Source organism: Balaenoptera borealis, assembly GCF_965194805.1.
Source record: "Balaenoptera borealis genome assembly, chromosome: 17".
Classification (NCBI taxonomy): domain Eukaryota; kingdom Metazoa; phylum Chordata; class Mammalia; order Artiodactyla; family Balaenopteridae; genus Balaenoptera; species Balaenoptera borealis.
In genome coordinates this window covers 41,840,298-41,865,841 of record NC_138876.1, presented here as the reverse complement: position 1 = coordinate 41,865,841, position 25,544 = coordinate 41,840,298, and the positions used below count along the sequence as shown (strand labels likewise).

Genomic DNA, 25,544 nt, shown 5'->3' with positions numbered 1-25,544 from the left:
ATGATAAAACTGAGACACAACTTGTTTATTTCCCCAATATCAACTCAGCTGGCTGGTAAGTGGTGGAGCTGGGTGATGTCAGAGCCCTTCTTTTTATACAAGAAACCAATTAGACTAGCAAGCTAACAGAGCTCCATGCTTCAAGAAAGAAAGGTAAGGCACCATGGTTGTGTGTATTCCAATCTTATTACCTTTCCTTTTCAACTGGAAGTGGCGCATGACTGTGGCTTGCTCTGTTTGCTTACATGCCCATTTGGTTTGCATGGATTTCCCTGGGCAGTTGCAGTCTTCTGAAATTCCATGAGACCTCCTTTCCTCCAGCTGGATAGAGCACAAGCCATTTATGGGCAAAAATCTTCTCTGAACCTTGACCACAAATATCTGCTAAACAAGGAGTTATTCTGGGGGAACCCTGGTGGTTTGTCATGTAAAAAGAAACACGGGTCATGGGATTTGCAGTGAATCACAGAGGCAAAGATTCCTTCATATGAAATATTGTCACAGGCTTCTGTTGGGGGAACACTGAATGTGCTTAATTTACTTTTCTTGTTCCTCTTAGGAGTTGACTCCTTCTTAGTGGCAGTGCCTCTAAAAAATTTCAAGACTCTTCATATTCATACTAAAACTGATGCTTAGTGAAGTCTTATTATGCCACATGGAGAATCACAGCCTAGATTTAGCAATTCTGATGTGTAAAAAATTCCTGTATTGACATACTGTCTTTCTTTCCAGTGGCCAAAAGGGATTCTGAAGCCTCTTTCTTCCCTCTCTCAGCACTGTTTTTACTAGATAGCTATTATTGTTGCTATTATTTTTATTAATCTATTGGTGTCAAAACTCAGGTTCATTGATGCTAAGTAATGGTTCTAAGATTTTGTAGCCAGTCAAGGGAAGAGCTGAATGATGGCTCCCTTTTTGCCTTAGTTGTTTCCTTCATTATGGGGGTATATAAATGTGCCCTAGTCTTCTTTGGTTAAGACTGTGTTTAGTTGCAAGTAAATGAAAGCTCAACATCAACTGTTTAAATAAATATTTTTCTCACATAACAACAATAAAAAATCAGTAGGAAGGCCATTATTTCCATTACTGATTCAACAGCTAAAGATGTTAGGACTACTGACTCTGCAATTTTCTCATTTGCAAGACGGCTGCTGAACTTTGTTTCTATAGTGATGTTCCTTCTTTCATTTCTGATATTGGTAGTTTGTGTCTTCTCTCTCTCTCTCTCTCTGTGATCAGTCCAGCTAAATATTCATCAATTTCATTGATCTTTTTTTTTAAAATTAATTAATTAATTTATTTATGGCTGTGTTGGGTCTTTGTTTCTGTGCGAGGGCTTTCTCTAGTTGTGGCAAGCAGGGGCCACTCTTCATCGCGGTGCACAGGCCTCTCACTATCGTGGCCTCTCTTGTTGCGGAGCACAGGCTCCAGACGCACAAGCTCGGTAATTGTGGCTCACAGGCCCAGTTGCTGCGCAGCATGTGGGATCTTCCCAGACAAGGGCTCGAACCCGTGTCCTCTGCATTGGCAGGCAGATTCTCAACCACTGCACCACCAGGGAAGCCCCTCATTGATCTTTTCAAAGAATCAGCTTTTACATAAATTGATTTTTGCTATTTCTTTCCATTTTCTAATTTATTGTTTTCTGCTCTTTATTATTTTCTTCCTTCTTGTTACTTTAGGTTTAACTTACCCTTCTTTTTCTTGTTTTATAAGGTGAAATTTTAGATCATTGATTTTGGCCCTCCTTTTTTCTAATATAAGCTTGTAGAGTTATAAAATTCCCTCTTAGGAACTGCTTTAGCTGAATCCTACACATTTTATATGTTGTGTTTTAATTTTCATTTAAATCTAAATGTTTTCTAAATTTTTTGTAGTGGTGTCTCATTGTTTTTTTAATTTGCAATTCCCTAATGACATATGATGTTGACTATATTTTCATGTACTTTTTTATCTGAATATCTTCTTTAGTGTGGCCTCTGTTTAGGTCTTTTGCCCATTTTTAAATCAGGTTCATTTTCTTATTGTTGAGTTTTATGAGTTATTCATGTATTTTGGGTAACAATCCCTTTTCATATATGTCTTTTACAAATATTTTTTCACAGTCTGTGACTTGTCTTTTCATTCTACTGAGTTGCTCATTTTTTACAGTCTTTTTTCTCTCTGCTTCAGTTTGTATAGATTCTATTGTTATGTCTTCAAATTCACTAATCTTTTCTCCTGTAGTGGCTAATTGGCTATTAATATCATCCAGTGAATTTTTAAAAATTTCAGATATTGTGGTTTTTATGTCTAGAATTTCCATTTCAGTTCTTATTTATAGCTCTACTGATCTCAATATTTTGTCTTTAAACACTCAAATACAGCTGTTTTACCATCCTAGTCTGCTAGTTCCTTGTAATGTAAAATTTTACATTTTAAATATCATTCTGCAATACTGTGAAGTTGTCATCCTTACCCAATCCCCAAGTTTCATCCCATCGTCAACTTGTACCTGGAAATTAAGATCAAAGTGATCTAGGATGGGGGAGGATCAGAGTAGAAATATCCACTAATTTATTGGGTATATCAGTTGGTAATTTTAAAAAATAAACAGTAATTTTTCATTCTGTTGAAGCAACAGAATACTGTGATCAAAATAGTTACATCAAAATACTTTCTATATCAAAATAACCACAACCAAATGGCTGTGTTAATCAATCCTGTTAAAATGTTTTTCTTCAGGTATTTTTTTTCAAAAGAGAAAGTGACTTTAAAACACATCCCATTTTAAAAGATCACAATTTCTGAAATATTTTGTTTTGGCTCTTAGTTATCTATTTTGTCTATTTAGTCAAAACAGATTAGAATTTTCTAAATGGACCTTGAAGCAATAGGTGAAACCATGAATTGGGAGACTAAAGAGTAAATTGAATATGAGAAGACATACGTCTTCTTAGCTCAGTCATTTAGGAGGGATGTCTTCCATAGTTATCTTTAAGCCCATAGGGCCACCACTCTTTGCTGTTAGGTGAGAGAATGGCTACCCTGTGATCTTCAGCAATAGCATAGCAGTACTTCTTGAGACCAATGAAAATAATCCATGTCTATTAATACATATTCCTAACAGGGTAAGTGACTGCAGAAATGTGCTTAGGTACATATGGCTGCTGGCAGGCCTCAGGTCCACCCTGGCTACCAGCCAGAAACATTAGGGGTCTTGTCATGTGACTCTCTCCTTAGGAGAGTTCACAATGTGGCAACTGGCTTCCCCAGAAAAAGCAAATCAGAGAGTGAGAATGAGAGGGCAGCCCAAGAGAGAAGCCACAGTCTTTCTGCTACCTAACACCAGAAGTGACATCCGTAACTTCTGCCAGATTCTATTCACTAGGATTCTGTCACTAAATCCAGCCCACACTCCTGGTAGGAGATTATACAAGGGTGTGAACGCAGGAAGTTGGAGGTAGTGGTAAAGCCTGCCTACTTAATTGGTCTTATATGCAAATTGCAACTATCACCATCCAGATTACCACTTTGTTATTAAATCCACTTGACACTTATCAGTCCAAGGCATCTCACTACATTTGATCTTGTCAACCACTTACTCCTTTCTATAATTTTCTTCTCTGATTTTTGTCAACCCTTTAGTCTGCAAGTTTTTGTCTTACTTTTTTGACCTCTGTTTTTATCCTCTTTCATAGGGCTATCTTATGCCCTTTATCCTTATCTTAAAATAAGGAGTTTTCACCTTATTCTCTTCATCACGTGTTATTTATCCATGTGTTTATGTATCAGTGAAATGAACATTACTGAACATCTACCACGTATGAAGTGTCCTGACATTAACCACTCTAATTGGCAGAACCATTTAAAGATTAAACTCCTTGGAATCAGTGGTCCAAGCTTATTCACATTATTGGTACTGATGGCAGACATACTGGAGATTTCTTTGTATTAAATCTGAAATCACCTGCATAAGCCAGTGAGGGAACAGACCTTTCTGCTTTATTGTTTTCCATTTTACTTTTGGAACATATGATGTAGTTTAAAAGCTTGGTAATGTTTGCTCTGAATTTGCTCATCTGAAAGTGATTTCAGTTGAGTAATTTAATGATTGGAACATTTCAGAGCTTTTTCCAGGGCACCAAAACTTTTAACATGGTTTATGAATTCTGCATCACTCTCTGGCTGACTGTTCCCAGCTGCTGGGGAGAATTTACCAAGTCTCTCTGTAATTCCATAGTTCCGCCCTCACAAAGGGATTTTACCTTTTATTTCCTTAAAATGTTTCCCAGTTGATCTTAGGATCAGGCTCTGATTGTGGTGAAATACCAGAGATAGGAACAGTCCAAAGTGGGTAAATATTACTGCAAACATTTACTTAATAATCGCTTGGTGGAAGAGTCCTTGAACCTGGAGTCTGGGAACATCCACAATTCCTTCTGAAGACTTGACAGAGTTCTGTTGAATGAGAAGATTAATGGAGAGGAAACTGCATGAACAAAAGCTATAGGGGTTGTTACCACTGCTTCTGCCTGCTTCGTAGGAATAAAAAAGTAATAAATAGTCGTTTGTGGATTAAGTGAATAATGCATGAATCTGAAGAAGATAATCCTTAGCTAAATTCAGAGTGTCCTAATTCAGGGAGCAAATGTCATGTCAATCATTGGGATGACTCTTTGGATAAGGTTCTCATTGACAGAGCAATCTCATCATGCACTCTCAGGGTAAATGCTCACTCATCCTCAACAACTGCTTTTTTCCTTACTTTTCTCTCCTTTCCCTCACTCTGAGCATTTTTCCATGCTTCCTTTATATTCTAAACATGATTTTTATAAACAAACTATGAGCATTACTAATGTTAAGCTGTATTAAAGAGCTGGACATATGTCAAGAAGAAAACTATTCAGGGCACAGTTCCAGAAAACACATACCAAAATGACTTCATTCCTAGCTCCATTGCATGGTGTTGTCCTTGGCTGAAAAGTGGCAATTAATATTCCCTACAAATTCTGAAATAACTAGATGCTTTTTAAAGGGTTGAAGTTTATGGCAAAGAGTTTTCCTTAAATTTTTAAATTGTTGTTCCATTATAGCAGAAAGTTATTTTAGTTCATTCTTCTGTATTCTTGTTCAATAATGTCTAATCTTGGGTAAGGCAAGGCTTCCCAAATTAAGTCACAGATCAATTAAAGCTAAAATGAGATTTCTGCTCTTTAATAGTCTTTGACAAGGAGGACACGAATTTGGTTTATATGGTTAACAGGCAACAACCTTGGGCTCAGGTGAATTGAGGCAACTTGCTCCGCTAAAAAGAGAACTGAACTTCTGGAAGGTCTTGGAACTCTTCAATTTAATTCAACATTTACCAAGAAACTTTTATTAAAGATGCTTTGCTAGCAGCAGAGTTACAATGATAATAAGACATGGTCTCCTGCCCTCAGGAGGTGGGGTGAGGAGAGGTAAACACATGAATAAATAATAAAAATAAGACTTGATACTCTATAGACAGACATCCTTCTAGACATGTAAGATAAATAAGGCAAAACATGTATAAAATGGTAACAAATCTTGACCTTCAAAATTTATGGTGTGGAAATCCATGAAATTCAAAGTTGTACAAGTACAACTATTAAGAGAGTGAATCAAATGATGTGCTCTATTAGATCTGTGTGAGTGGGTGGAGGGGGGACAGGAATAGCTGAATGAAGATACTATAATTGTTGAGCTATATCTCTGCTTCTAAAATCCTTGAAGGGATTTTAAAATATGGCCATCTGAGGTCCTTTCTGGACATTGGGAATCACTTTGTTCACGATGCTCGAAGTGAGAACAGCATCCATAATGGTTTCCCCAAAACATCCTCATTCCTAGGCTGAGGAGCCATATGAGAGTTCAGTCTCAATGTTGTGTTTGGTCCCCGAAGGGAGTCCACCAAAGCACTCTGGGGAGAGAAGGCTGGACAACTGGCCGCCATGGCTTTCACCCATGTTACAGTAAGTTGAAGGAGAGCTCAGGAGGTAAGGAAAGCTAGGGTGATTCCAGATACTGAAAATAAAGGTGCTTCAAACCTGCAGGGAAGAGAAAACTATTTTTTGTTCTCCCACAGACTGCATTATCTCCCCCAGCTGGTTTTTCTCCAAGGCCATCCCTAAGTGTCTGAATTCTGCCCACCCTGTTCAATGCTTGCGTCTCCTTGACAGTTTCCACCCACACCAATCTCTCCATTCCTTGAGAAGTTCAGCAGCTATTTTCTGTATCATAGACGTACCTCTTGGCTCCATGATTAGATTCTAAGCTAAGCCATTCATCCATTCAAATAGGGAGTGTCTACTATATGCCAGCACCATGCTCAGTGCTGGGACACAACAGTGAACAAAATTTCTGCCCACAAAGATGCAAACTAATAAAGGACATATTATACACTATGAAAAGTGCTAAGAAGAAAATTAACAGGTAGAAAATAACTGGCAGGACAGCTCGGAGGAGACCAACTTTACAGAGACCTAAAGTAAGAGAAAAGGCAAGCCATACAAAAGAGGCTGGAGCTGGGAGAATGTTCCAGGCAAGGCACGCATAAAGGAACGAAATGGAAGGCATTCAGCCTCCTCAAGGAAGTGCCGGATGGTCAGTGTGGCTAAAGCATGGTGAGCAAGAGGAAGGAGGCAGGAGACCAGGTCAGAGTGCCACACCAGGCAGGCCTGCAAAGGGATTCAACGCTATACTTGTTTCATTCAGCATTGGCTCTCAGGCCACGACTTCCTTCAACAGTCCCCTTAATGCCCGACACAGACCTTTGCTCAGGATGAGCTTTCAGCAGATACTTGATAGTTGAAATGACTGAGGTCCCAGTCTTGAGCAACCCTTCCAGAACCTCCCGCCCATCAGTCATTCTCTGCCCAACTTCAGAGTCAGGTCTCCCAAAGGTCTCTCTTCAATCCTTGTGTTTGACAATGTCCAGCCCTCACTCGTGCTTATCCCAGGAAATGGAGAGCTCAGTGGATGAGAATGACTTTGGTGAGCATGTCTCATCACTAACTCTCTTCTTTTTCTTTTTCTTTTTTTCAGTTTTATTGAGATGTATAGTAATTGACAAATAAAATTTGTTTGGCCAAAAAGTTCGTTTGAGTTTTTCTGTAAGATGTTACAAATGAACTTTTTGGCCAATCCAATATTCAAAAGTGTACAACATGATGATTTGAGTTACGTACACATTATGAAAGGATTCCTCCCATTGAACTATTTAAATTAACACAATCATCACCTCACATATTTACATTTTGTGTGTGTGTGTGAGAACATTGCAGTTCTACTGTCTTCCAAATTTCAGTTATACAGTACAGTGTTATCAGACTAATTTACTTCTGAGAGCTGGTCCAGCAGTGTGGTTAAAGTCTGAAACTTGGGAGTCAGGCTTCCGGAGATCCTTATTCTGGTATATTTCCCTCTAGCTGTGCCCTGCAGGATGAATCGGTTCACTTCCTTAGCCTCAGGTTTCTTCCTGACAAGAGTGCTTTTCTCATAGAGTTTCTGTGGGGATTAAATGGGATGATGCATAGAAAGCCCTTAGGCAGTGCCTGGCACACAGTGAGTGCTTAATGATTAGCTATTGTTAGCTATTGCTATATTATTAGCATTAGTATTATCAACCATGGCCATTAAAATGCCCCAGATTTCCCATTTCATCCTCCCCTTCTGCATTTGGAGAAACACTAAGGCACAGCTGGGTGTCACTTCTGTGATGGGTTACCAGACCCTCAGGCAAAAGTGAAGGTCTCTCTTCTCTCATCACCGCAGCAATCTGTGTGCTCCACCTTGGTGATACCTGATGCTCACCTTATTGCATGATGACTGTTTAGGTTGTCTCTCCTGTGCAATTGTGCAGCCCATGAGAACAGAGAAAGTGCTTCTGTGTAACAACTGTCGATTCAAGACTCACATTTTTTCACATTTTAACATCTCTGAAGTTGAGGATGCAATCATATAATGGTACGGCAAAGTTAACTGATAGTGCTCTTTTCTTTCTTAGTGTCACATAAAATAACAACACATCTTACAATATATGGTTCCATAGATTAGACGAAATACGGTAGCTTTGGGCATGGCCTTCAGAGTAAGACTTCTGGGATCGTTTATTTGTGACCTTGAGCAAGTTACATGCTTAAGCTTTCTCTATCACTGTTTCTGATCTGTACAATAGACATAATAATTGTATCTCACTCATACAATTGTTGTAAGGATTCAATGACAATATTTTGTAAGGCATTTAGAATAGTTCAGGGCACATTATAAATGTTGTAGAATTATTAGCTACTGCTGTTTGTGTTCCTAGTGACCAACTCAGTATCTGGCCATGATGGGGGTTCGATAAATATCTGACAAATAAGCAAAAGAGCAAAACAGCAAACTATGACAGCCATGGGAGGGCAGGCTCAGACCTTCCCTCAAGAGGCCCCCACTGCAGGAGCTGGCTGACTGCCATCTTCACCTTCAGGATCACACCCCTAGTCAGCAACCTGGCAGAGTAGGGGTTCTAAGATCAGTGGTTTCTGCCAAACATGGGCTCCTCCATCAGTCTTTGCTTCGGGGCTCTGCTCCTGCCTGGCCCAGGCTCTCTCAGAGCTGTATAATGGGCCTGAGGCTCTTCGCATCAATACCCCCTCCCTCTTTCTCTTCTTTAACACCCGTCAACCTTCCATCACGGCTCAAGGTCAAAATCCCTGTGCTGGGATTTCTGCGAGCATACACCAAGCCATGTTTCCTTACTCAGGGGAATCCCTCCCCCTCATAGGCTCCAGGAAGGCTGTCTGAGACCCCACCACAAAAGGCAAAACTCAGCAGGGAACCTCAGCTTGGGGCCTCTCCCCTCCTGCCCCACAGTGGACCTTTCCCTGGTTCTTTGTGTCCACCGCCAACCAAGGCCATGGCTGACTCTGGTTGTCCCAGAGCAGAGCCCCCGGAAACTCTGCCTCCGGGATCTCTTCTTGGCCAGGAGCCAAAGAGGCTCAGTTTAACTTCTGTTACTAAAAATATATTCTGTTGTCTCCCTGTCCTGTGCTTAATTCAAGAGATTAACTGAAATGCTGGGTACACACAGGGGCTATTTTTATTCCCACCTCCTTCTGCATACCCTCCTCCCCTTCCAAATGCAGCCCTCCAAATCCTGGACTTACCCTCAGCCCAAGTGCTGCAATGGAAAAAATGAGAACTCTTTCTCTCAATCAGATGAACACTTGTTTCCATAACCGGCCATTCGTCACACCCCTTCCTGTAGCACTGTGCACTCAGTCGGCCCTTCCAGGATAAGGATCACATGAAAAAAAGGGGAGTTTTGATTTCCGCCCAAAGAAACCAATGACTGTTCGAGGCAAGGAACTTGTGGAGGCCTAAAGTGGGACTTGTGCTTTAGCCATCGACATTATTAGCCCTGGATTCCAGGGCAGCATCTTACCCTTTAGAATTATCTACCATCTCAGGAGGCCGTCCTGCTTGTCTTAAGGGCCCAGATGGCTGACACACGACTAACACATAGCATATAGTCATTTTGAAATGTCGAATGGAGCCTGAACTATGCTAGGATGTAAAAGTGGAAAACCAATAAAATGGGAAATAATTGTTTGTGTTATAAAAAATGTTATATATTTTTGTTAACATTGTCAGGAATTTCCCTTTAAATAGCCAGTTTTCCAAGCACAAGCACAAGAAGATCACTTTACAGAAATGTGTGTTTTCACAATAATTTTTGCTCTGGTCTACAAAGGGGCGACTCTCCTGCAGGTGAAACTAGCTTCTTTCTTCTCAGCTTCGTGGCTGGATTTCATAGGCTCCGATGTGCTGGCAAGAGTGACCTGGGTCCTGACCCACCAGGCTGCTCTTAGCTGAAGGATCTCTGTGGGCCAAGGGATGGCTCTCTTGACAGCAGCCCTTCCTACCTTCCCTGAACTCTGGGGCATGGCCCATGTTTGCATTGGGAAAGGGTCTAAGCAGGCCTGGTTAGGATTAAAGGTGCCCAGAAAGTTGAGAGGATTGGGAAGCTGATGTTCTGAAGAAAGACGCTGATTCAGACCCTACAAAAGATCATATTCCAGGGCTTCCCTGGTGGCGCAGTGGTTGAGAATCTGCCTGCCAATGAAGGGCACACGGGTTCGAGCCCTGGTCTGGGAAGATCCCACATGCCAGGGAGCAACTGGGCCCGTGAGCCACGATTGCTGAGCCTGCGTGTCTGGAGCCTGTGCTCCACAACAAGAGAGGCCGCGACAGTGAGAGGCCCGCGCACCGCGATGAAGAGTGGCCCCCACTTGCCACAACTAGAGAAAGCCCTCGCACAGAAACTAAGACCCAACACAGCCAAAAATAAATTAAAAAAATAATAATAATAAATAAATTACTTTAAAAAAAAAAAGATCATATTCCACACCAGACTGGTACTAACTCCTCTGGGGATTGTCTGGAATAAGGGATCTCAGCTGTGGTTGTACATTAAACTCACATGGGGATATTTTTTCAGAATATTAAAGCTAGGGCACCCTGCCCAGAGATGCTGACTCAGTTGGGGATAGGGCTCTGGAATGAGTATTTTTGAAAAACTCCCCCAGGTGTTTCTAACCTGCATCCATTGAGCACTCCTGTGGTAGAGAGCTGGGCATCCGACACCTGACCACAGTTTTGGGACTCAGTCAGAATAAGACAGGCTTTGGTGAGAAGAAATTTAGGAGCAATGAGTGGTGTTTGGAGAACACACCTGCATTGTGTATACATTGTATGGATATCTTCACAGGTGTGTAAAATGTATATTTAAGTATATACAATGTGTGACACATTTGAATGCAACAAAATCAAAATTAGCATTAGTCTTGAGAGAGTCTCCTTATAAGATAACTTTTAGGTTTGAATTCTATTTTTTTCTCTCTTACTATTTTAAAACCTGTTTTAAAACATTGATATTATGAACAAATATTGTATGATTCCATTTATACCTAGCACACTCAAATTCATGGAGACAGAAAGTTAGAATAGTCGTTACCAGGGACTGGAGGTAGGAAGGAATGGGGAGTTCTTATTTAATGAGTAGAGTTTCATTTAGGAAGATGAAAAGGTTCTGGAGGTGGATGATGGTGGTGATTGCCCAACAGTGTGAATGGACTTAATGCAACTGAACTGTACATTTCAAAACAGTTTAAATGAGTTTTTAAAATCAAATTGTAAGATATTGTATCTTTTCAGGTAACTTTTAAGGTTCCAAGTTTAACAAGTTCCCATGATGCATATGGCATTACACAGAATCTTGGAAACAAATTATTTCCTTCTTGCCCTAGATACTTCAGAGGTAATCTCAGCTTCCTTCTTGTGAGCTATCTAGACCATGGACCAGCACCCTGAGATCTCTACCCTTAATTTACTGCTCTTCAGAAACCCCTGAGACTTTCTACGTAGCTGCTCACAGGAGTTGCCCCTATACTTCCCACCCCCACCCTGAGACCCTCTCACTCTCCCTGCTATTTCTTAACCATCCAGAAATTCTTGAGGGCTTTGTCACTCACAGCCTCATTCACCACTGCATTCAGCTCAGAGGATGTTTGAACGGAGCATCAGAGTTTGTATGTAGGGAAACGGAGTGTAGTGAAGTGGGAGTTTAAGGCCTCTTTGAGGATACTGTAACTAAAAACAGAGAGAGGATTAGTTTCAGTTTTGTCAAGTGGGTGGCTCTAAGACGACAACAGCATAAGTGGCCTACATGAATCAGCTATTTCATGTATTCATTCTTCAAAAACTTATAGAGGAGCCACTATGAGCCAAGACTTGTCATAGAGACATTGAAAGGATTCCAAGAAGTCCCAGACTAGTTGGGGAGATCAAATGGGCTCTAACTGTAGAACATAAGGTCCATAAGCAAGGCACAAATATGCACTCTTGGTTGCAAGGGCAGAAATATATTGAGCTTTAAGTAATAAGGAATGTACTGGCTCACGGGATAGGAAAGTCCAGGGCAAGGTTGCCTTCAGACACAGCTGGATCCAGGCACTCAACATCTTCAGAATCTTCTCTCAAGTCTCTGTGGTCCTTGTTCTGGGGTAGGCTTACCTTTTGTGGTAACTAGAATGCTCTGAGTTTATTTTCTACTAGTTTAGCAAATTCCACTTAAAGAGAGCTATTTTCTAAGAGTTTCAACAAAATTCTAGAAGTGAGAGATGGGAAGATGGGGGAGAACAGGAAGTTGACTCTACTCAAACTATACAGACTAGGTGTGGAAGAGCCAGGTGAAGGAGAGGGGAAGATGTTTTTCAGTGGAAATGGAACCATCTTTACCAGAAGAGGGAATAGATCCTAGAATTTTCCTCACCACAGTATAGAAGTTTAGATGAGGTAGTGGCCTGGTACCCTGTAGTTTCCTAAGACAAGGCTTCCCAAAGGGACCAGTATATAAATTGGTCTTTAAGCCTTTAGGAATGGGTGGGATCTGGTCGTGGAAGGAAGAGAAGGTTTAGAGGGAAGGCCCACCCAGAGGAAGAACAGCACAAGAAATGTGAATACTAATCAGTGATTTTAGACGAGAAGGTTATGTGTGATCAGTCCATTATTAGGTGATACAAGTTGGTCCAGAGAGAATTACCCTGAACTGAGGCAGGAGGCATCCCTGAGCCCTCTGAGCAGACCTGCCTTGGGACTGCCTCAGTCTTTCAGGAATGATAAAGTGATTTCCGGAAAATAAGCAGGGCTAGCAATGATGCAATTTTAAGTGAACTAAATGTCATATCACAGTCACTCTTGGTCAAACACACACAAAAAAATACCTATAGAAGTTGCTGAGAAAGTTAAGCCATTCCTTAGGTTGGGGTATAATTTGCTGTTGGTGCTCTTAGATTTTTGTTTTCTTGTTTTGTCTTTCAGCGTATGGTGAGACAAGAGAGAACCTCGCCATTATGAGATTTCTGATGAGCCTTGCGTGGAAAAAAAACAGGTGAAAGAGCTCAATATCATCCTGAAGCACAGGATAACATTATATCAATACAAGAAAGTAATACTGAGGTCTTAGAAATAGAGTTTGGATATTTTCTTTTGTTTTACTTTTTTGCCTTTAAAAAATATAATAAAAGCCCACAAAGAGGATTATTTATGAAAAACAGAACTCCATGGCCTGCTTCAGCCGTCATTGTAGGAGCACCTTTTCAGATACAAGTTGTTTTCCCAAAAATTCTTGAAAATTCTGAGAGGCTGTGTAATGTTGAATGCTTTCAAGCCTCGAATCAGGAGCCAGAAAACAGCTACAGGGCCTCAAAATGCTTCCAAATCTCTAAGGTTTTCTTATTTAAAATTTTAAAATTCCTAGTGTATCTGCCTTGAACACCCCAATCCACAGTCATGAGCACAGGGAATTTTTATTTCATTGTGGACCCCCTCTTTATGGGTTAATTCTACATGGGAGGCAATTTTGATAAATGACAGATAACCATTGTTATCTAGTCCTTCCCTCAACAAATGCAGAGAACCAGGAAGCAGAGACAAAGAGATCCAAGAAACAAAACCAAAGCCAATGTTTATTCTTGATTTTTGTCACTACATCTTTTGTGCTTCTTTATCTTCCTCTACTGTTAAATATATAATAACCGAAACTTTATTAATATACACATAAAGAAAACATGCGCAGCATGCGAGCATGGTAGGTAGTGAGTAAACAGGTTAGCGGCTGGTGTTGGCACCAGGGTTTATGAAGCAGGCCTCTGCATGGTCTGCAGTGAGTTCATGCTGTTCCCAAGTGCAAAATCCTCCAACGAAAAGCAACATAAGCCACGTGGGGCTAAAGGAGTCTAATAACAACAAAGAGTTTCTGTTCAAACTAAGGGACAGGTCTGCGCTTTAACTTTTTTCCTGAGACTTAGCTTTGTTCTTTCCTCCAACAAATGTTTTAAAATTAGTGAAATACCAAAGGAGATATGGAGGAAGGAGACACGGGATGGAATTAGAAAAAGCATAAATGGAATCCAGGATGTGCTGTGATGGATGACTGATAGATCTCTTGACGAAGAAAAAGATGCACAGAGTATTTCATCAGCCCCTCTTTCCCTAAGAGGGAAAAGCACATACATTTTTGTGTTTGGATAAATAGCTAAGGCTTTTGCAGGGTGGAAAAGTGTCATGAGAAAATGGAAAATATCTCTAATGTCTATAGCACATGAAATATCTAAGAGCAATAAAATAGTAAAGGGCAAGAGGGTATATCATAAAAAATTATAGTGCACATGTTGGATGAAAAGCAAAATTATGGGATTAAATGGTTGTGTTACTGAAATAGCACTTGGTACATAGACTCAAACATTCCTTTTCATATTCAGTTTCTCAGAGGCTTGACTTCAGATGCTTGAGCACTTTCAACATTATGTTGGCCTTTATTCTTCTTTATCTGGAAAAACACAACTGCTAAAATTATACCTAAAAGAGAAAATTCAGAGTCAAATAGATGGAGTCTTAAAATGTACTGTCACATTCATTTATAAAGTAGCACCCGCATAGGAAAAAATGACTCATATAATTTCATTTTTGTTTGTGGTTCAACAAAGTTTCATTGTCCTGGTGATTAAGGGATTCTAGGCATGGGCTTTCTTGGATAAGTAAGCTTACCACTTATCTTGTTGTCAGTAAGTATGTAACAAGTCCCAAGTCATATCGAAGCTGGTGGTGATTGTTGGGTCTCTATCAAGGAATATAGGACCTAATGCCTGCACTACCCTGAAGACTAAGTGTATGAGCATCGGACAGAATTCCTGAACTTCAGACACAGTCAATAAGTGTTGATTCCAGTTCTTCTTCCTCTTCCCTAGAGGAAGTAGTCCAATGAGAAAAACCAGAAAGCTGTTCTTAGACCAATTCACCTACCTAAAGCCTACTTTCACCATGTCCACATCAAGTATTACATTTTCTTTGCCATCTTCCTCATCACTCCAGCTTGAGTAGACTACCTAATCTCTCTGGTTTCCCCCATCTCTGACCTCCTACAAAATTACATTGTGCATTTTAGCACTAAATGTATACTATAAATCAGAGACTTATCTGGAAAAGTAAGTTGTTTTTAAGAAATTAACTTGTCAGTAAGTTTACAAGAGGAATCATGGCAAAAAAGACTGGTTGCTCAGAAGCCCATTAAGAATCTTGCAATAATCCCAACCCTCCTATTTTGAAAAAAGTAAGGATATGAAACTACAAGATCCTATTACTTCTATCTTTAGATCACCAAACTCATCCAATCTTTAACTTGTGGTAAAATTATGAGAGTAAATGGTCATGTTAGAAAACCATGGCATATAAACTCAAAAATCCTTTCAAGATGAGAGGACAAATAGAATAAGAAAAGGCATAGAGGTAGAGGGGAGTTTGATAAATGAGTAAACCTCAAAAGCCAGCTCAATTAGTATAAAAGGTGTGCACCAAACTGTGGTTCTCAAAGAGAAATGATGGTCACCATGCAATATTAGGATGCACAATGGTCATGTCACAAAGGCCCTTCTATGTCATAATAATGAGGAATTCGAATGGAAGGGTATAAAGAAATGAGATCCCTTTTAGAGATGTGAATCAGAGTCCAATGTGGTAGATTGGATGGCAGCAGAAAAGACGAGATGCCAAGAGAGCAATTAAGAAGACTTAGAATAATCCCAGCTCTTCCTTTAAAAGAGAAAGGATGTGGAACTGTATAAACCCCTTTACACAGGTGAATTGATGAAATATCTACTTTTTATTTTTAATACACCTTTTTTGGAGTATAATTGCTTCCTAATGCTGTGTTAGTTTCTGTTGTATAACAAAATGAATCAGCCATATGCATACATATATCCCCATATCCCCTCCCTCTTGAGCCTCCCTCCCACCCTCCTTATCCCATCCCTCTAGTTTTCGCAAAGCACCGAGCTGATCTCCCTGTGCTATGCTGCTGCATCCCACTAGCCATCTATTTTACATTTGGTAGTGTACATATGTTGATGCTACTCTCACTTCACCCCAGCTTCCCCCTCCCCACCCTGTGTCCTCAAGTCCATCCTCTATGTCTACGTCTTTATTCCTGCCCTGCCACTAGGTTCATCAGTACCATTTTTTTTTTTTTTAGATTCCATATATACATATACGTTAGCATACAGTATTTGTTTTTCTCTTTCTGACTTACTTCACTCTGTATGACAGACTCTAGGTCCACCCACCTCACTAAAAATAACTCAATTTCGTTTCTTTTCATGGCTGAGTAATATTCCATTGTATATATGTGCCACATCTTCTTTATCCATTCATCTGTTGATGGACACTTTGGTTGCTTCCATGTCCTGGCTATTGTAAATAGTGCTGCAATGAACATTGGGGTACATGTCTCTTTTTGAATTATGGTTTTCTCAGGGTATATGCCCAGTAGTGGGATTGCTGGGTCATATGGTAGTTCTATTTTTAGTTTTTAAAGGAACCTCCATACTGTTCTCCATAGTGGTTGTATCAATTTACATTTCCACCAACAGTGCAGGAGGGTTCCCTTTTCACCACACCCTTTCCAGCATTCATTGTTTATAGATTTTTTGATGATGGCCATTCTGACCCGTGTGAGGTGATACCTCATTGTAGTTTTGATTTGCATTTCTCTAACAATTAGTGATTTTGAGCATCTTTTCATGTGCCTCTTGGCCACCTATATGTCTTCTTTGGTGAAATACAAGTAGCTCATGGAGCTCAACAGCAAAAAAACAAACAACTCAATTAAAAAATGGGCAGAAGAAGTATCTACTTCTAATACTTAACTTGTGGTGAGGACACCAGTTGAAAGAGGGTAAGGACTACAGTAGGCACTGAGCTGTTTACAAAAAAGAAGACAGGGAACTCTGCTGTCTAGCCGGGCCAGGGGCCATGGCAGAGTGAGGCCTGTGATGCAGTGGAATTATTCTGAGATAATAAAGAATCAAGGCCCGCAGTCACAAAACATAAAAAGGGGAGTTCTGCAAAATTTCAGGTATGCCAGCATCTCCACTGGAAGGCTAGCTTCTACCTATTCCAACAATGGCAGACTAGACCATAAGCTCTGTGAGTGAAGGATCTGTGTATGTCTGTCACTGTGTTCCCCACCAAGCACAGTGCCTGACACATAGCAGAGGCACAGCTACTGCATTTCTTTCTCTTTCATCATGAAAACTTGGTAACTAGGCATAAAATACATTAATTTATTCTTTAAAGCCTCTTATGCTGTATTTCCCAAACTAACCAGCAAGGCAGTGATAGGTAGAGGGTGGTACTAAAGCAGTAGCTCCCAATCAGGAAAGTTGGATATGGTTTACTGGTGATCTATATTCTTGGTTATTGCCTAGATTGCCATTTGAGCAGTCCCAGACCAGTCCATGAAGTCAGACCCTGATGTGAGCTTATGTTTCCAAGGCCCAGAACAGAAATCCTTGAATCTGAGAAATTATACTCACCAATGACCAAAAAGGTGGTAAGGAGTACACCAACTGTCACGCCCACAGTGGGTATCCCAGGCATGTGACCTGCTGGTTGGAAACACCTATCTTCCACACACTTGCAGAAAGTAACTGAAAAACAGAACAATATTTCGTAGATAAATTTTTGAGCGAACAATTGCAGAATCCCATCTCAAAGACAAGAATTCCTACAAACTACCATATTGACAGACATTATCCCAAGTTGCCTGCAGCAAAATATCTACCTGGTAAAGAGACAGTCCCTTCCAAGGGTGGCCGACCACCATCATTGATGCGGACTGGGATGTGGTAAACTCTCTCCTCAAAACCCGTGTGCTTGGTGGAGAGGCTGGCATGAGTTCCTGTCAGAATAGGGAAAAAATGACTGACATGAAAACACAACTGTAGGCCCCTGGATGAGCAGGAATAAAGCTCATCTCTGTATCATATAATACTAAAGTTGACTGGGAAATGGTTAGATATAAGTATGAGTTAAACTACCAAAAGTATCACCACTCCACAGGTACCATTCATAATGTCAAAAAGGATGCTAAAGCATCCTTCAAGTTCTCAATTCATGACTTCTCTGTAGAAATGAATACTAAATATAGTAGGTTGTCATTACTCATGGTAGTTATGTTCTATATAGTGACCGCAAACACTGAATTAGAAAGAGAAAACATATTTGAAAAAATAACTGCTAACTTTTTTCCAAATTTGATGAAAAGTCTAAATCCTCAGATCCAAGAAGACAGACAAATCTTAGGAAAAAGAAAAATGAACAAAACTACACCAAGTCACATAATACTCAAATTACTTAAAACTAGTGAAAAAGAAAATCTTAAAGACATCCAGAGAAAAAAGACACATGACATTCAAAGGAACGAAGAAGAAACTATACAATCCAGAACACAATGGAGAAATATCTTTAAAGTACTCAAAGAAAAAAGTCTCAATAAGTTTAAAAATATTCCAGTCAAATGTTCTCTGTTCACTACAGAATTAAATTAGAAATCAGTAACCAGGAATATGTGGGAAATCCCCACATATATGAGAACTAAATAGCCCACTTCTAAATAAACCATGTGTCACAGGAGAAATCTAAAGGGAAATTAGAAAGTATTTTGAACTGAATGAAAATGAAAACATATCAAACTTTATAGAATACAGCTAACATGACACTAAGAGATAAATTTATAGCACCAAATGCCTGTGTTAACAAAGAAAAAGTTCTCAATTGCCTCAGCTTCCATCTAAATAAAAATAGAACCAGAAGAAAAAGCTAAATACAACATAAGAAGAATAAAGGAAATAACAAAGATCTGAACAATTAAATACAAAACAAAAAAATAGAGCAAAATCAATGAAACCAAAAGCTGGTTCATTGAGAATATATCAACAAAATTAATAACCTCTAGCCAGCTTGATCAGGACCAAAAAAGAGGCAAAATTTTCCAATATCAGAATGAGGTGATATCACTATATATTCTGCAGATATTAAAAGATTAATAAAATAACATTATGAATAACTTTGTGCCAATAAATTAGACAAATCAAATGAAATAGAGAAATTATTTGAAAGAAACAAACTAACAAGCTCAACCAAAAATAAATCTATAACTTGAGTAGCCCTATATCTATTAAAGAAATTGAATTTGTAGTTAACTTATGGTAAGGACACCAGTTGAAAGAGGGTAAGGACTACAGTAGGCACTGAGTCCTATTGTAGAAAACTTTGGGCGAGAAACCTTCACTGGTGAATTCTATTAAACATTAAGGAAGAAATAAAAAACAATTTTACACAAACTTCCAGGTAATTGAAGAGGTAGAACCCTTCCTAACTCATTCTATGAAGCCAGCACTACTCTGATACCAAAATCAGACGAAGACACTGCAAGAAGAGAAAAATACAGACCAATATCCCTTATGAATATAGATAGAAATATCCTTAAAATTTTAGCAGATAAAATCCAACCGCATATAAAAATGCTAATATTTCACCACCAAGTAAGCTTTATCCCGGGAAGAGAAGACTGAATTAACATCCAAAAGTTGATTGATATACTTCTCCAGTTAACAGACAAAAACAACAACAACCAAAACCCCAAATCAACCATACAATCATCTCAATAGATGCAGAAAAAAACGCTGAAATTTTTAGCACCCATTCCTAATTAAAAAAAACCAAAAAACACCTCTCAGCAAGTTAAGAATAGAATATAAAGTCCTTAGTCTGATAAAGGGCATCTACAAAAAACCTATAGCTAACTTTATACTTAATGGTGAAAGACTATTAATGCCTTCTCCCTAAGATCAGGAACAAGCTAAGTTGTTTCTGCTCTCACTACCTTCATTCAATATTGTCCTGAAGATTTTAGCCTCTAAGAAAGCAAGCTAAAGATATAAAAGCCATCCAGACTGGAAAGGAAATAAAACATAATTCACAGACAACATGACTGTCTATGTAGAAAATCTATGAATATGTAAGAAAAAGAGGGAGAGAGAACTTACAAGTGAGGTCAGCAATGTTATAGGCTACAAGATCAATATACAAAAATCATCAATTATATTTCCACATCCTGGAATTACTTAAAAATTTTAAATTTTTAAATATTTAAAATAGCATAAACATATGAAATGCTTAGGGGAAATTCTATAAGAACTATACATTGAAAATTAAAACACATTGCTCAGAGAAAGTAACGAAGACTTAAATAAGTGGAGACATAATCATATTCATGGATTGGAAAATTCGATTTTGTTCAGATGTAAATTCTCCCCCAAATTCAGCTATAGATTCACACAATCTCAATCACAATCTGCATAGGTTTTTGGGGTAGAAATAGACAAGTTCAATTCTAAAATTTATATAGAAATGCAAAATAAATGTTTTGAAAAAGAACAAAGCAAGGACATTTACACTACCTGATTTCAAGTCTTACTATTGACCTGCAGTAATCAAAACATTAGAGTATTGCTATAAGGACAAAGAGATCAGTGAAACAGAAAAGAAAGTCCAGAAATAGACTCATATATACGTGGTCACTTGATTTTTGACAAAGCTGCCAAGATAATTCAATGTGAAAAGGATATTTTCAATAAATAGTGTTTAAACAATTAGATAGCCATAACTGTAAAAGCTAAAACTATAAGACCTCTGGCAGAAAAAAAATTAGAAAAATTTAGTGACCTTGGCAAAAATTTCTTAATACCCAAAATAGTCACAAATTATAGAAGAAAAAAATCAGTAAACCAGATGTCATCAAAAAATTTTAATTTGCTCTTCAAAAGGCACTGTTACAAAATAAAAACATAAGCCATGGCCTGGGAAAAAATATTTATAAACATATATCTGACAAAGAACTTGAATCTAGACTATATAAAGAATGTTTATGACGCAACAACAGAAGCCAAACTGCTAAATATTTTAAGCAGGCACAATATTTGACCAGACATTACACCAGTGAAGATATATGGATGGCAAATAAGCATATGAAAAGATGTTCAACACCATTAGTCATTAAGAAAATATAAATTAAAACCATAATGAAATACTACACTCTCACTACAATGGCTAAAATTAAAAAGACTGAGCATAGCAAGCATTGGGAAGAATACTAAGCAACTAGAATTCTCATTCACTGGTGGGAATGTAAAATGTTACAGACTATTCGGGAAGCAATTTGATATTCTCTTAAAAATTGGACTGTATAGCTACCACATGATGACTGGTAGGTATTTAACCAAGAAAAATGAAAACATAGCTCCTACAAAGCACTTGTTCACAAATGTTCATAGCAGCTTTATTTGAAATAGCAAAAATTGGAAGCAATTTAAGTAATAATCAATATGTTAATGAATAATAAATCATGATATAGTCATACAATGGAATACTACTCTACAATATAAAGGAGTGAAGTGTTGATATATGCAACAACATGGTGAAATCCCCAAATAAGTATACTAAGTGATATTCGCCAAACAAAAAAAGAGTACATGCTCTTATTTTATTTAGATAAAATTCTTGAAAATGCAAACGAATCTATAGTGACAGGAAGCAGATCAGTGATTACCTGGGGGTGAGGGATGGACAGTGTGGGGTGGAAAATAGGGATTGCAGCAGAGCATGAATAAAACTTTGGGGGTGGTGGAACTGTTCTTATCTGATTGTGCTGATGGCTTCAATAGTATATACATATATTGATTTTTATAAAATTGTATGCTTTAAATATGTGCTGTTAATTGTAAGTCAATTACATTTCAGTAAAGCTCTTTTTTTTTTTTTTTTTTTTAACAAAGTAACCATTTTATTTATTTATTTATTTTTGGCTGTGCTGGGTCTTCGGTTCGTGCGAGGGCTTTCTCTAGCTGCGGCAAGTGGGGGCCACTCTTCATCGCGGTGCGGGGACCGCTCTTCATCGTGGTGCGCGGGCCTTTCACTATCGCGGCCCCTCCCGTTGCGGGGCACAGGCTCCAGACGCGCAGGTTCAGTAGTTGTGGCTCACGGGCCCAGCTGCTCCGTGGCATGTGGGATCTTCCCAGACCAGGGCTCGAACCCGTGTCCCCTGCATTAGCAGGCAGATTCTCAACCACTGCGCCACCAGGGAAGCCCCAGTAAAGCTCTTTTTGAAAATCATGATGAGCGGGTTTCCCTAGACCGCAGTGGTTAAGAGTCCACCTGCCAATGCAGGGGACATGGATTCGAGCCCTGGTCCGGGAAGATCCCACATGCCGTGGAGCAACTAAGCCCATGTGCCACACTACTGAGCCTGCACTCTAGGGCCCACGTGCCACAACTACTGAGCCCGTGCACCACAACTACTGAAGCCCTCATGCCTAGAGCCCATGCTCGGCAACAAGAGAAGCCACCGCAATGAGAAGCCCACGTGCCGCAACTAAAGAAAGCCCGCGCAGCAAGGAAGACCCAACACAGCCAAAAATAAAAATAAATAAAATAAATAAATTTATTTTTTTAAAAATCATGATGAAACCTGTTTCTCAGCTGCCGCTGGAAATTTTTCAATGCTGCTCTGATTGTCCAACTATTCATGTACACTAAGAGAGATGTTGTGTATTAACAATCTTTCTTTCCTCCAAACCCCGGGGGCTTTCAACCCTCTGGAGAGCTTGCCTGTGCAAGTTTCCACAGCATGAACTTCCTTCCTGGAGCGTGGAAGAAAGCTCTGTGTTGAGTGCTGCATGCATACCAAGGCAAATAAAAACTCACTCCATCGCCCATCAGTGTTTTTCTCGATGTTCTTTTGACAACTCACCATTGATTTTGGAAACTTCCCAGTCTTTTTGTAAGCTTTCACTGCCAAGGGAAAATGTAAAGTGTCGACCCCGAAATGACTGCTGATCATCATCAGTGGCCTCGAAAATGAGACTTTCGGGTGCTTTAGGGGGATGGCAGAAGAACAAGCCTGTGTACTCCTTGGCCAGCCGCGGCGGGTTGTCGTTCACATCCATGAGGGTCAGGTGGAATTGCGCCATGGAGCTTAAGGAGGATCCACCTAAGGAATTGAACCATTGAAATAGGGTATCTGCTTTCTCATTCTCCTCTCAATAAGAAAGGATATTTCCTTTTCTTTAAACAAGAATTTACAATTCAGACCTAGTTTCATTTTCTGCTTAGAAAGTCTTGATAATAATAAGAATTATGTGCTAATATTTTATATACATTACTTCAAAACAACACTGGTGTACATTTACAGATGAGAAGACAGGTTCAGAGAAGTTGTGTGACTTGCCCAAGGTCACATAGCGGTAGAGAGGCTTCCAACCCAGGGGATCTGACTCTAGAGCCCACACCTTTAATTGCTCAACACTGACTTAGGCATGTTCGTTAAGTTTTCTAAGGCTCATTTCTTCAGCTGTAAAACGTGACTTTATGAGGATCTGACATGTATTCTTAGAAAATTGTACAGAGCTGTACAAATATTATTTGCTGTGGTATTGTGGAGAAAATTTTGACCTCTGTAGCCTGAACAATTGGTAACTGTGTGATCATGGGCAAGTTACTTCTCAGTACCTTGGTTTCTTCATACATCAAATACGGTCAATAATAGTACCCACCCCCATAGTGTTGTATGAGGGGTAAGTGCTTAGAACAGGATGGTCAGTACAACGTAAACACTTACTATTCTCATTCTCCCTGATGTTTCTAGAATTTCTGACTCCAAGCTGCTTCAATTCCAGTAAACCCTATTTGCCTGCTTTTCTTGTCGGCTGTCTCCTTAACCAAAGGAGGAAGTCATCTCATCAATGTGTATCATTTCAGGGCCAACAACTGCAAACAGAGCAGGGTTTTGAACCCTGGTTTTGATTCATGAAACTTCTAAAATGTGAGAGGCCTTTAGGACACATCTAAAGCGAAGTGCTGACCCCACAGTACATTTTAGCGGAAGGGACAGCACAAAGGCTTAGCCAGAAACTTCCTGCTGATTAAATCAGGAACTTTTAAATTGAGAGTTAAATTTATAGAGTGTGATAGTGGTATGTGCTAGAAGCACATCAACTAGAAGTAAGAGAGAGAGCCAGTCCCCGACCTGCCTCAGCGAGGCCGGTCCACTCACACACACCATTCCAAGTTCGACACACGCTTCTGCATGTCTACCCTCATTGGTTTAACGTGACTGCAGTACTTTTGTTTTTCTTCATCTTTTCACAGACAGGGACCATTTTCATGATTCCCACCTATTGGAACGTTCCACATTCCAGCTCCCAACCCTGGGCTTCACATTTTGAAAATTTCCTTCTTTGGTATAAAACTATATTTATTTAGTCATAATTTGTTCAATTCTAATTTTTTGGTAAACCAGGCAGATATATTTATTGTCTAATTAGAGGCTCTGACCAGCATAAGATCAACAGAATCCCGACTCCAAGTCGGAAAATTCCATTTAAACGTAAAGAAACTCAGTGTTTTAATCACAAGCCTTATCCCTGGTAAGCATAATATTCCTGTGAGTTTATTTTTATAGATTACATAAGATTCAAACATCCTTGGCTTATCTTTATAATAAATCTTTCCTTTCAAAAGTTCACCCGGTTTCATCAAAACAGATATCCAGGGCCACCCAAATCTACCAAATCAGAATCTGCAAGGTGAATTCCTATCTGTATTGAACAAGCTCCCGGGTGATTCTGGCATATATAAAGTTGAGAACATTGAATAAAACATTTTATGTTTCAAAAGGATGAGACCTCGGTCACTGCAATTTAAGCCTGAAGGAGCAAGTAATAGTCTAGGTCAGCAGGGCAGTGGTTTGACCCTGCTCCCTGGAGAAACCCACAACCACTTTGGAGGAAGGGAGGTAGCTCAGTGGGGACACAGGAACCTTCCTAGAAGCTGTGGTCCCTTCAGGACACCCCAGAGTAAGCAGCAGCCCTGAAGCCTAGCCAGCCTCCAGGTGCATCCCTGCCTGAAAGAGCCCTGCTACCGGGCACGGGGGTTCTCATCTTGAACAAAACTGAGGTGTGAGCACTTCTCTCCACTTTTGTACCCTTCTCATTTTTCCACTGTAAGATATTCTGACAATTTGACCCAGTTTCCCACCCACCTCACCCTCCTTCCCATTCCTACTGATGTAGCCCCTAATCATTTGTGTTACCTTTTATTTATTATTTTTTAAATTTATTTATCTATTTAGGCTCACCTACTTCTGTTGCCACCACTTGTACCCGATACAGACTTTCAGCTTCCCTGTCCAGCGGAGCCACACTAAAGATCTCGCCGGTGACGGGGTCAATTTTTAGCCAACCTCTCTTGTCACCTCTTAATGAATAACTTTAGTAAGAGAAAAGAGCAAAAGGAAGCCCACGTTACTCTGCATGAAAATGTAAGATAGTTTATGCATCACTATGCTATTATATCAGCACTATTCCTTGCATATTACTGACAACATATTTAAACAAGCATGATCTAATATTATTACTGCTTTATTTGTATACCATCTGCCTTCAAAGGGAGGATTTGTTCATCCTTACAAAGTGGTTTTTGTACTTGTTTTAAAAGAAAAGGTATCGTCACAAACCCTAGCAGAAAAAAAGTTAAACTTTTCTGGCAATCAAAGATTTTCAATTAAAACAACCTGGAATTATCTTTTAAAATTGATTAGCAAA

General features: G+C 39.5%; 1 protein-coding gene across 7 annotated transcripts in view; it reads right to left on the bottom strand.

Annotated features, from left to right (window-relative positions):
- Positions 1–1,291: 1,291 nt before the first annotated feature.
- CDH17 (cadherin 17) overlaps positions 1,292–25,544 on the bottom strand; it is a 145,913-nt gene continuing 121,660 nt past the window's right edge. For 6 of the 7 annotated variants that reach the window (XM_082363292.1, XM_082363288.1, XM_082363294.1 and 3 more), the window contains 4 exons: positions 25,079–25,209; positions 22,694–22,933; positions 17,666–17,782; positions 14,322–17,531 (listed from right to left, as the gene is read on the bottom strand). In XM_082363292.1, coding sequence (XP_082219418.1) covers positions 17,299–17,531; positions 17,666–17,782; positions 22,694–22,933; positions 25,079–25,209 — 721 coding nt within the window. In that variant the 3' untranslated portion in view covers positions 14,322–17,298. Of the gene's footprint in view, positions 6,051–9,152; positions 10,070–10,396; positions 17,532–17,665; positions 17,783–22,693; positions 22,934–25,078; positions 25,210–25,544 lie in introns of those variants that run through there. The other variant, XM_082363293.1, reaches the window with a different exon arrangement.